The 13,358-nt window shown below is 44.1% G+C and overlaps 1 protein-coding gene across 1 annotated transcript; it reads right to left on the reverse strand.

Moving 5' to 3' along the window:
- Positions 1 to 8,540: 8,540 nt before the first annotated feature.
- Positions 8,541 to 10,202, reverse strand: LOC543312 (peroxidase 2). The gene is made up of 4 exons (XM_044599369.1): positions 9,786 to 10,202; positions 9,506 to 9,697; positions 9,230 to 9,395; positions 8,541 to 9,127 (listed from the first exon to the last, which is right to left on the reverse strand). The coding sequence occupies exons 1-4, from the start codon at positions 9,987 to 9,989 to the stop codon at positions 8,739 to 8,741; spliced, it is 951 nt and encodes a 316-aa protein (XP_044455304.1). The 5' UTR covers positions 9,990 to 10,202; the 3' UTR covers positions 8,541 to 8,738.
- Positions 10,203 to 13,358: the final 3,156 nt, after the last annotated feature.

Consider the following 13,358-nt stretch of genomic DNA (forward strand, 5'->3'; position numbering starts at 1 on the left):
TTGGCCGTGGCTTGCAAGAGAACCATACCAGCAATGCACATATATATAGCCAGAAGAGGTTTGGAGCACGGTGCCCTGGGCTAAAACGTCCACATTTTGTGCCTAACTTGACCATAAACATCTCTTGAGAATCATTATCGTCGAGCAAGGTTACCCCACAAGCGATTAGCATGGACATAAACATCTATTCCGCATGAGCTTAACATGGAACGTTCTCACATTGATTTGATTGCGTATTCAACATAAAATTATACGGCCAACACCAAGTTGGCACTATTCGGGCAAAGAATTTGGCTGCATTATTCGCTCAGTGTATGCATGATTGCATATGGCAGTTCGATATGGCCTTATTATATTGCTTAGGCGAAAACATGCACTCAGTGGCATATCATATCGGCAGGATACATACACCACACATGTGGTTTGTTTCTAAACGACGTGGCAGTTTGATCTATGGGTCAGGAGGTATCAACTAATCCGCAGAAGTTGTGTATAATGTGTCATATTATCTCCCTCTTCTTAGTCTTCTATATGGGTTAAACACATGGGATAAGCTAGCTAGTAATGGGTTCAAATACAAACTTGATTACGCCGGTTACCATAGAGGAGATCCGATTAATATAAATAATCAACTGATCATTTTCTGTATAATACAGAACATTTTTCTTTTCTTTTTGGAATGAAGGATAAACTTCGTGGCCTCTGCATTCTCAGAGACACACACATATATGTTATATTAATATGGCCATATATTATGGAATATCGATTTTATTTTGTAGTAATCACATGGTCGACCCAATCCAGAGTGCACTAGATCGGGTTTCAGCTTCTGTGGAGTTGGAACTTCACTTTCCCCTATGTGATCTTAAGGCCCAAACCAAATCTGATTGGATCACCCCCCCCCCCCCTCCCACACCCACCCACCATGCATTGTTTTTATATTTCTCTCTTTTTATTTTTGTTTTTGACTGCGTGCATCCTTGATGTCTTTCGATATCTTGTTGGTGCAGAGGCTTGGTATAATTAATATCTTCGCGATATTAATATATTCTCTTTATAAAAAAATTAAAAGTTGAAAATGGTATGAATTTCAGTGTTTTGTATACTATTGGGGACTATAATTATAGGATTTGGCTTATATATTCCAATAATTAGTCTGCTTCTATGAGCTTTTGGCCATCTTGATCAAGCAAGTTGGATGCACTCCACTAGTCCGTACGAGAGCTTTCATATATTCATACCTCTATGTGCAACCTAGTTGCATGACAATCTCTAATCCTTGCATTAATATTGATTATGAGGTCTTCCTCTTGCCCTAATGACCCCTTTCACTGAACCAAGATTATCTTTAATTTTGACTGCTTTTAACCCCCAACATTATGTTCTTATGCCAATCATTAGGGTGTGAAACCTAGACTTGCGCTTGGATTCTACACTAATTTGATTGATTTGTTGAAATGGCACAGAAAAGCAATAAGTGTTTGTATTTTTTTCTTGTATCAAGGATTAGTCTAGAATTGATTTTCATGCTAAACATTATTTTTTATGAAAGCCATTACTGTTTTCTCAATAAATAATAACATTCTTTTGAAACTTTGGCACTGGTGATATTGACTTCATGCATTTGATTATCAAAGAATTTTGGGAACTTTTTTGTATGCATTGAGATAGTTTGGGAATATTAAATGTAGACCATTGTCATGTATATATCTTAGCTATTGTTTAGACCCACCAAAGATTATACATCATAGGATCACGTTCTTGATAAGTAGCATTCACATAAAAAATCATCCTTGTTTATCATCTTAAATGCTTGAGGATGAGCATGGATTACGCTTGGGGATGCTGATACGTCCTAAACATATTTATAGTTTCTGTATTGTTCATGGCTTGTGTCCATCACTTTTGCAAAACTTTTGAAGTTCTATTGGAACTATTTGATTACTTATGTGTCCAATGCTAGGACTTGTTTTTGTTGTGCTTTTGTTTTTTGGCAAAATAGAATCTCTATGCTTTTGAAAAACAAAGTCTAAAAAATTACAGAAGTTGTTCTTATACTAAAGAAGCACTGTGAAAGAGCTAGGACACTTGGGTAGGCCTTGGAAGCCTAGACAACACCTGGACCCACCAGATCTCACTTGTTATATACCCCGAAAAGCCTATTCATATTTCTTGAGTACTTTTTTTCCCATGGCCACTTCGTGTTCTGAGGCAATCTCACCTTCAGCCCTGTTCCGGCACTCTGTCAGAGGAGGAATTCATCAACATCAATCATCGTTGCTCCAATAACAACCACGAGTACTCCACCCAAGACTGCGGAATTTCATAGCTGTAGGAAATATGTAATGTCCTCCCTTATTTTTTCTGCGTGAAATCTCCCCCCTTGTAGTTCAATACAGTGGCCACACAGCTGCCTACCATGAGTGTGGTCAATCTGATGTGTACTTTGTTGTGATGTTGATCATGTGAATAATTATTCATTTATGTTTAGATTGTGTTGATGCTTACGTTCGGTTGGATTCATATTGTTCCCCTGTTATTTGTTTTCTCTTGGCCAATTTAGATGGGTAATCAATAGAGCAAAAATGTGCATTAGTTGGATCTAATTGTGCATGTAATCTATGTGGTGATAGTAAATGGAAATTGCTTGTATTGTATTATTGTCACTAAAGATAATGGATAATAAATTTGTTTGTCTTGGTGATGACCCAAAGCCTTAGGGGAATATTATTCAAATGTAGGTCATATTACTCAACAGAATTATCTGTTTTATTACATATTACTTCGATGATGCAGAGGTATCTCACTCAAAGAATGGAACACTTTCAACAAGTTTTACTTGTATTTTTTTAGTTATTATTTATTCTAAAAATACAAAATTATTACCTTTCACTAGAACCTGAGTTTTGGTTCCCATGCTCACATGCTCCCGCCGATGAACAATATAACCAGCAAAAAAAACTGTAATTATTTGTCGTGCAAGATGCTTCTGTGTGTGATGTCCGTGCAAAATTTGGTGAAGTTTGGATATTTGAGGAGCTCGTGGCAAAAAAAATACAAATTTCAGGTGTTTGAGAAACATTTGAAACAAGCACAGTTCGGAGCCAATTTTATCTCTTTTGCCACGAGCTCCTTGAATATCCGAACACCTCGAAAAATTGCACAGTCATCACCAATGTTGAGGATATCGCTTATCGTTATCGTCTCAGTCAGCCAGAGATTAGAGATTAATCGGAAATCGACCGATTAATTGGATATTTTTTGCAAATCTCAGGTTCTCAACACTAAAATACGCTATATTCAACACCAAAACAATATTGGACAGATGTGTTACCTTGATTCCTAGCCTTTGAATCCTCGTATAATGACAAACAAAATAGGATAACAATACAAATTGCCTAAAAAGGTCAACAAAACACAAATAAACATAGTTTTCGAAAACATAGTGCTATGAATAGGTCCGATTTATCGATAGATTTCCGATAAATCACTCGTCAGAGTGATAAATCGGTCCAAAAGATAAATGGTGAAGATAAGGCATAATCTTATCGGTCACCCCTGAGTAGCGATAAATCGGAAGATTAATCGCTGAATCGGAAGATTTCTTGAACAATGGTCATCACACACTTGAGAATCTTGGAAGACAAAAAAATATCATTTAAAAAATTCCTGCTTTTTTTATTTTACTGTTCACCAGGTCCAAATGAGACCGGGCACTGTTTTGAATTATCGCATTCATATATCATTCAATACTTTGCACAAATAGCAAAGCTAGTAAGGATTGACACATTGCTCGTGTTGTTGGGGGCATAAGTGAAGTTTTGGCATCACCATGGAGTCCCATGAGACCCATGCAGTCTTTCTTTCTATGGCTTTATAACTCCAGTCTTTCTTTCTATCGCTTTATAACTCCACCAGAATTTTCGGATCATCATGTCGAGTTGTTGGCATAATCCTCCAAGTAACAAGAAATAAGACATTGAATAGGTTGGAATGGCTTCGGCGACTGATTCAAAAAGATTCCATCTGCCATCCGTTGATAAGCTTCTCTAAATCCACCCTTGACTTTGCTTCCACAAGCGATCCTTTAGATGTTGAAAATCACCATTATTCTGCCTAACTACATCACTTCACGGACCAAGGTACCCTTCAGCCAAAATCTCATTATATACATTCAACAAAGCCTTTATTTGGTTCCTTCTTACTCTTGGACACCCCTTGCGAAAGTAGATATCTGGTTCATCAAGGTAAACTCATTGTCCCGAGGCTATATCACCATCAGGTGGCTTCTATATATCTGATCATCACTAGAGACTTCATCTCCACCGATCGACGTATTGTGCCCATAAGTGACTAGGCCGAACCCAATGGATGAGGCCCTTCACCCCCTTCCTGTTGTCTATAAAAATGAGCAAGGGAAGGGAAAAACCTAACTAGATCCCTCTCCATTCCTATGCCCATTCTTGCTCCTTGGGTGGCAGCGGTGTAGCCCTCCTCTTCTTTGGCACTTCCACACCTTGTTGTTGCCTCCTTCACCACCACGCCCCCGCCTTTCCCTCCTAAGTGCACCTCTCTTGTACCACCACGCCCCCACCTTTCCCTCCTAAGTGCACCTCTCTTGCACCACCACGCCTCGCCTTTCCCTCCATGACCCATCTCCTCCTTCATGGGTCCCCCCTCTCCTCGCGGAAGCCTCCTAATCGGTTCTTCATTGCTAGTACGTTAGGATCTCCCATGTCCTGACAAGCAGATGTGTGCCAACATCCCTCGATCCAGATAGAACTTGGCGCCTCCAGCGCCTCCTTCCCAAATCTCGGTCGGCATACACTTGACCTAGGCACGGATAAGTATTCACATGGACCTATAGACTGTTGGGGTTGTACACATACACTACAACCCTGGAAGGGATTAATGAGATTGATGGTGATCAATAAATGTATTTTTTTTTATGGAATACAATGCTGTTTTTAATGTTATGTTGGAATGGAGTGCAATGTGCCGCAATTTACAACTATGTTTTAAGCGATTTGCACTATGTGTTTTTGTGCCAAAAGAACTCATAAAGATTTGGGCTCATTAGCCAATTTACATTTGCTTGACTTGTGATGTCTTACCAACGACAGTCTGGATAGTGTTGCCCATTAGTAGAGACGATCCTCCACTTATGATGGGTAGTAAACCTGACCATTGGTCGGGTCGAGCCGGGTTTTAGGCCTGGCTTGCAAAAGCCTCACCCTGAAACTCCAAGCCCAAGCATGACTTTTCTATGCACACACGCCTGGAGCACGAAAGCCTGGCCCGAACAGCAGTTTTTAACCTCCACATGCAAGCCCAGCCTTAAAGCCCGGAAACCCAGCCCAATAATCATAGAGAAGAGAAGCCTGAAACCGAGAGCTCTTCACTGGCGCCTTATGCGCCAGCAAACGAAACGAGCGCCCACGCACCTGGTTATGCGGGCCGGCCCAAGAACGAGCCGAAATATATGTAGCCCTCCTTCTGTAGATAAAAAACAACCTAAAATCTAAAAAGTGGCCGCGCGCTATATGGACAGAACGAGCGGCCGTGTTCTGACCACTCGATCTCGCTCGTTGCACGTGGATGACAAGGCCCACCACTACCCGAAGGACCAACCCACCCCGGTTTCCCCTAGCTAGCCGCCACTCCCTCACCCCTCTCTCTCCCGTGCGCGGCCATGGCAGCCGTCGGCGCACCTTCTGCCTAGCTGTTCCTGCCGCTGGTCCTCTGCATCTTCCGCTGCTGCAGGTCATCACCGCAGGTCGCCTTTGGTCAAGGTTGGCCGCGCCGCCGCCCCTGGTCGAACACTCAGGACACCCCGCCGCCCTGATCGACCGGACAGCCGCGACACACAACGGGCTGCTGTGCTGGTGCTCCTAGGTGTAACACGGGAAGAAGCGCAGATCGGCGGCCGGCCTTCTCCGTCAACTTGAACTTGGGGTACACCGTACACCGCCGCCGCCCCCAGTGGTGGAGCTGGGTGCGGATGCTGCTGCTGCTTTGTGCCGCTGGTAGCTGCCATGAGGAGGCACAGGCAAGGAATCGTGATGGAAATAGTCGTGGTTCTGTGATTGATTGACAGCGGCTCTCTGTGCTGAGACTTGAGAGAGAGAGGTGAGATGGGAAGGTTGGTGGCATGGTTCGTTGTGTATATACACGTAGGTGTTGCCATGGTGATGGATGAAGTGGTTTAGTTAGATTTTAAGACTTGGTTTGTGAGGAGAGAAGTGAGAGGAAGAGATTGTTGGATGGAATTAACCCCGCCGACCATGCATGCATACGTGTAGGTAGGAAGAAGTGTAGCTTAGCTTGCAAGTTACGTATACATGGAGACATGACCTCATGGTTTAATCTGCTGGCTAATTACAAGCTAACCGAATCCATGCAGTGATGTTTAGTTGGCTTATAATATAGTCTAGTTGTACATATGTTGATGTTTAGTTGGCAGAGAAAACTAGTTGCACACATATATGCTTAGTTGGTTTGTAACCTAGTCTAGTTACACACACATTAATATTTAGTTGGTTTGTAATATAGTCTAGTTGCACACACATTGATGTTTAGTTGACAGAAAATACTAGTTGCACATACATTCTCAGTTGGCTTGTAATGTAGTCTACTTGCACACACATTAATGCTTAGTTGGCAGTGAAGACTAGTTGCACACATATATGTTCAGTTGGCTTGTAATGTAGTTTAGTTGCACACACATTAACGTTTAGTTGGCTTGTAATGTAGTCTAATTACACACACATTGATGTTTAGTTGGCAGAGAAGACTAGTTGCACACACATATGCTCAGTTGGCTTGTAATTTAGTCTTGTTGCACACACATTGATGTTTAGTTGGCAGGACTATTGGCACACGCATATGCTCAGTTGGCACGGCAATGTAGTCTAGTTTGCACACACATTGATGTTTAGTTTGCAGGACTATTGGCACACACATATGCTCAATTGGCGCGGCAATGTAATCTAGTTGCACACATATTAATATTTAGTTGGCAGGAAGACTAATTCGTCGAAACATCTACTTTTGAAGAGCACGTCGCGAGGGTTTTAACAATGAAAACGGATCTGAATTTCGACACGCGGTTTAGAAGATATATATTTTATATAATTCTGAAAACAAAAAATTAATGCACTAGGGACGAACATGGGAACAGGCATCCATCACATGAGAAAAGATCATATAAAATGATTAATTAGCAGTGTCCTTTTAGTACTTTTGAATTACAGTAATTTTGCTCTTTTTAATATGTGGTAGTGACTAGACGTTTGGGACCAGGGCCGCCGGCCACCAGCTAGACCGGTCCAAAAAACAAACGGCCAAAAAATATATGTACAAAGAGGGATTCGAACCCACGTGCTTTTGCTTATGTCCTTGGGGCTTCAACCACTGCACCATGACAACATTGACGTCTTATATACAAAAACAGTTTTATTTGACCCCGAGTTCCTGCTGCAGTACAAATTATTTGGAAAAAGGGAACGAAAAATTGAACAAAGAATTCGCGAATTTTAAAAACAGATCATCGATTTTGAAAAGGCCGCGGACTTCAAAGAAATGTTCACAAAAAAAAGTTCATCATTTTTTTAAAAAAGTTCACAGATTTGAAAAAAGTTCATTGGATTTTGAAAAAGGTTCATCGATTTTGAGAAAAACAGTTCATGAATTCTCAAACAGTTCACGAATTTGAAAAAAAATTAATCGATTTTGATAAAAAAGACCTCAAATTTGAAAAAAGTTCATAGATTTAAAACAAGTTCATCACTTTTCATAAAAAAAAGTTCATGGATATGAAAAAAGTTCATCAAGTTTGAAAAAGGTTCATCAAATTTGAGAAAAAAGTTCATGGATATGAAAAAAGTTCATCGAGTTTGAAAAAAAGTTCATCAAGTTTGAAAAAAGTTCATAGAATTTGAGAAAAAAGTTCATCGAATTTGAGAAAAACGTTCATCGAGATTGAAAAAAGTTCATCAAGTTTCAAAAAAGTTCATCGAATTTGAAAAAAGTTCATCGAATCTGATAAATTCATCGATTTTGTGTCGAACCAGGAAGAAAGGAAAAAGAAAAAGAAAAAGGAAAGAAGGAAAACAGAAAATGAAAAAAAGGAAAAATGATAAAAGAAAAGTACAAGGAAGGAAAGAACTAGAAAAGGTGAACACAGGCAGAATAGGCTTGGTGGCATGGTGGTTTGTGTAGTTTACGATGAAACAGCAGCTACCCAGTTCGATTCCTACTGCACGTGCTTTTCTTTTGCTTTTGCACTTTAAAAACAGAAATAAAAGGGCCGGCCCATATAGCGACGATGTGAGATCGGGGGGTGTGCGCGGCGCCGAATAGGATTTGGCCCTGAAACCAGCTCGATCTAGCTTCCGGGCTGTAAAATGAGGCCCATGACCAGCCCGAAGGCCGAGCGTGACCCAGCTTGGATTTTTCGGGCTGGGCTGTCCATGCCCAGGTCTAATGGGCAGTCCGTCCGTGATGACATTTGCATAGGGGCGGACATGAGGGCCGTCGAGTGGAAAGTGGCAGATGTTATCATCTCGCAGCATGACATACAATTAGCATGTTACACATGTGGACGTAGATGCACAGCTACAGTTTCGAACCAACACACATACGTAACCACACACCACCCTACTCCGTAGATTCTGGTACTGGTACCCGAGACCTTATTCAGTTCATTCATGCGCAGCAGCAGAGTGTCGGCGCGGAGATTACGAGTTGACCTTGGAGCAGACGAGCCTGATCTGCCCCTGCGTCCCCGTCTTTGGCGCGATGTTCCCCATGTTTACCATGGCCGTTGTGAAGGCGCTGTTGAACGTCGCCGCGCTGGACGAGAAGCTCCTGACCGTGTTGTCGGCGCCGCCGCCGTTGAACAGCACCTGGTCCGAGTGCAGGAGCCCCTTCTGGGACATGAGGTTGGTGTAGTAGGCGTTGTCGAAGCCGTTGGGCGTCTGCGTGTCCAGCGGCGCCAGGCTGCTGTCACCGCCGGACTGGGGGCAGTTGGCCCTGAGAGATGTCGCGAAGGTGGTGTTGATGTTGGTCTCGTTGTAGATCCTGTCCCTGAAAAACCGGCACTGCGATTGCCCGATCGTGTGGGCACCTGCAGGTAGATCAAGCATATTTGTGTCAGAATATCTCTCGCGAGTTGCTGTGGTGAAGTTTGAGCTCAGAGAACTCATGCATAGATATTAGCGGGGTGTACCTGAGAGCGCAACCATGTCTGTCATGCTGAGCTGCTTGTTGCCGAACAAGGTGGTGAGGTTTTGGAGGTCGAAGGTAGGAGGTGGCAGGTCATTTTCCGCGTTGGTCTTGCTTGCAGTGGTGGAGTCCCTCCTCCCAAGAAGAACAGTCCATGTCGGCCCACCCAGCTGCTTGGTAAGTATGTCCAGAATTAGTTCCAAACCTCAGTTAGTTATGGGGGCGTCGCTGGTCCGGCAGCACCAGTACGTGCATGAGAGCTAGTAATTGCCGAGCTTACCGCGACGACGGAGTCACGCGCGGCGACGGCGAGGATGTCGGCGCAGGAAACGGTCTGCTTGCACACGGCCTCCACCTGAGTTTTGATGTTGTCGATGACGTTCATGCCTCGAATGGAATTGTTGTTCGGGGCTGCCCCCTGCTCGCCGATGAAGCTCCCCGTGTCCGCCAATAGAACGGACCCGTCACATCCCTGGAAAGAAATTCAGAAACACTAATCATTTGCGTGTACTAACGTCTTTTACAGCGTACTCCCACGTGAGTAAGGTTATGGGACTTGCATCGACAAAGCAGTCGTGGAAGTGCAGCCGGACGAGCGACGCCCCCATGCGGGCCTCGTTTTGCACGGCGGTCGTCACGCCGGCCTTGATGGTGGCCAGCGCGTTGGGGCAAGACGTGTCGTAGAACGTCGACGACAGCTGCGCCGACGCCGCCGAGGCCATTGCCACGAGCACCACTAAGCCAAGGCGAGAGGCAGAGGCCATCGCTGATCTAGCGACTAGTGTAATACTATACCAGAGTGTTAAGTGGTGCTTCTGCCCCACTTTTCTTGACTTGGCCGTGGCTTGCAAGAGACAACACTAGCATTGGACATATATATAGCCAGCAGAGGTTCTGGAGCCACGGGCGCCCGTGGCTAAAACCTCCAAATGTTGTGCCTAACTTGTCCACAGGGACGATACTAGCGGACATGTTGGCAATCATTACCCTGGAGAAAGGATACCCTACAAACGAATACAATTCGCAGGCTTAGCATGGAACGTTCTCACGTTGATTTGATTACCAGTTTGGTACAGCGTATTCGACATAAACAAATTTATTTGGCCAACACCAGCAGCAACTGCATTATTGGCGCAAGAAATTTTGCGGCATATTCGCTCAGCGTATTCATGTATGATTGCATATGGTCAGTTCGATCGGGCCTCACTAGTAGAAAACAGGGCTTTGGTCTAGCCCGGGTCAGCCCATTAGTCCCGGTTCAGTCCAGAACCGGGACCAATATGGGTATTGGTCCCGGTTCGTGAGCCCAGGGGGCCGGCCGGGCTATGTGGGCCATTGATCCCGATTCATCTGGACCTTTTGGTCCCGGTTGGTGGGATGAACCGAGACCAATGGGCCTCGCTCCTGGCCCACCACCATTGGTCCCGGTTGGTGGCTTGAACCGGGACCAAAGGCTTCCCTTTAGTCTCGGCTCATGTCACCAACCGGGACCAATGAGGTGCTTATATATACCCCTCGCTCGCGAGCAGAGTGCTTTGTTTTTCTCTGGCCGAGGGGGAGAGGGCTTGGTGGTGCTCTAGCTCACCTCCTATGCACACAAGGTGTTCGATGGAATGCCCGAGCCACACTACTTAAGCTTTCTCCTCTCCAAGCTCGACCTCCAAGCTCCATTTTCCATAATATTTGTCTAGGTTTAGCGGTCCGTCACGCCCCGTCCCCGTCTTCACCGCCGTCGATCACCCGCGCCGAGCTCATCGCCGGCACCACCGTGGTGAGCCTCTTGTTCTTATCTTCTTTCTGAAAGGAAAAATATTCTTACTTGTATGTTTACATAGATACTTGTATTATTTTCTTACTTTTATTATTGCATCTTATATAGTGCGATGGTTTTGGTATCCGCCCCCGTCGTCCCTCGTCCTGTCTATGATTCGGATGTGGTATATATATTATCTTTATAACTATTGGTTCATTTATTGTTTATAAAAATTATGCCGACCAACGTGACATAGATTTTATTTATGTAGGATGTATGTGAATCGGAAATGCCAACCGACCCTATTGTCGAGAGGTTAAATTTAGTTGAAGAAGAAAACAATTTGTTGAAGGAAAAAATAAAAAAAATTAAGGAGGAGAAGATGATATTGGAGTTGCATGTTGCGGATGTCGTCGATGATCACAAGGTCAAGATGGATGCAATGCGCTTGAAGATTAGAAAGAGTAGAAAATATGCCATTCATACCGAGGCTTGGTATCATTATGCCGTTGGATCAATTGTTACCTTGGTTGCGATTATGATCGCATTTGTTTTCTCATTGAAATGTTTTACATAGTTTTAATGTATGGTTTAATTAATTAGATGCTCTGGAGAGCTATATGTTGTTAGATGAGAACTATGTATGCACTTTGGTTTTAATGTGATGATGAACTTCTATTAATTTGGACACTTAATTATATATAATGCACGCAGATGAACCGGCAATGGATGTACGGTGACAGACACACCCGCGAGTACATTAAGGGCATGCATGAGTTTCTCGATGCGGCTGAAGCAAACAAGCAGAATGGTTTTATGTGTTGTCCATGCACTGAATGTGGGAATACGAGGTCTTACTCTAACTGGAAAATCCTTCACTCCCACCTGCTTTACAAGGGTTTCATGCCATACTATAATGTTTGGACGAGGCACGGAGAAATAGGGGTTATGATGGAAGACGACGAAGAAGAAGAGTACGATGACAACTATGTGCCCCCTGAATACGGTGATGCTGCAACGGGGGGAGCTGGTGAAGATCAAGAGGAACCAGACGATGTGCCCAATGATGCTGCAACGGGTGAAGCTGCTGAAGATCAAGAGGAACCAGACGATGTGCCCGATGATGATGATCTCTGCCGGGTTATTGTCGATGCAAGGACGCAATGCGAAAATCAAAAGGAGAAGTTGAAGTTCGATCGCATGTTAGAGGATCACAAAAAAGGGTTATACCCCAATTGCGAAGATGGCAACACAAAGCTCGGTAGCGTACTGGAATTGCTGCAGTGGAAGGCAGAGAATGATGTGGTTGACAAAGGATTTGAGAAGCTACTGAAAATATTGAAGAAGAAGCTTCCAAAGGATAACGAATTGCCCGACAGTACATACGCAGCAAAGAAGGTCGTATGCCCTCTAGGATTGGAGGTGGAGAAGATACATGCATGTCCTAATGATTGCATCCTCTACCGCGGTGCATACAAGGATCTGAACGCATGCCCGGTATGCGGTGCATTGCGGTATAAGATCAGACGAGATGACCCTGGTGATGTTGACAGCGAGCCCCTCAGGAAGAGGGTTCCTGCGAAGGTGATGTGGTATGCTCCTATAATACCACGGTTGAAACGTCTGTTCAGAAACGAAGAGCATGCCAAGTTGATGCGATGGCACAGTGAGAACCGAAAGAAAGATGGGAAGTTGAGAGCACCCGCTGACGGGTCACAGTGGAGAAAAATCGAGAAAAAGTACTGGGATGAGTTTGCAAAGGACCCAAGGAATGTATGGTTTGCTTTAAGCGCGGATGGCATTAATCCTTTCGGGGAGCAGAGCAGCAATCACAGCACCTGGCCCATGACTCTATGTATGTATAACCTTCCTCCTTGGATGTGCAAGAAGCGGAAGTTCATTATGATGCCAGTTCTCATCCAAGGCCCTAAGCAACCCGGCAACGAAATTGATGCGTACCTAAGGCCATTAGTTGAAGAACTTTTACAGCTGTGGAATGGAAATGGTGTACGTACATGGAATGAGCACAGACAGGAGGAATTTAACCTTAAGGCGTTGCTGTTCGTGACCATCAACGATTGGCCTGCTCTCAGTAACCTTTCAGGACAAACAAATAAAGGATACCACACATGCACGCACTGTTTAGACGACACTGAAAGTATATACCTGGACAAATGTAGGAAGAATGTGTACCTGGGCCATCGTCGATTTCTTCCGACCAACCATCAATGTCGAAAGAAAGGCAAGCATTTCAAAGACGAGGCAGATCACCGGAAGAAGCCTGCCATGCGCACCGGTGATCACGTGCTTGCTATGGTCAATGATTTACACTACGTAATCTTTGTAAAGGGTCCCGATGGACTAGCCGTTCCGAATGACG

The sequence above is a fragment of the Triticum aestivum genome, chromosome 2A, assembly GCF_018294505.1.
Source record: "Triticum aestivum cultivar Chinese Spring chromosome 2A, IWGSC CS RefSeq v2.1, whole genome shotgun sequence".
NCBI lineage: Eukaryota > Viridiplantae > Streptophyta > Magnoliopsida > Poales > Poaceae > Triticum > Triticum aestivum.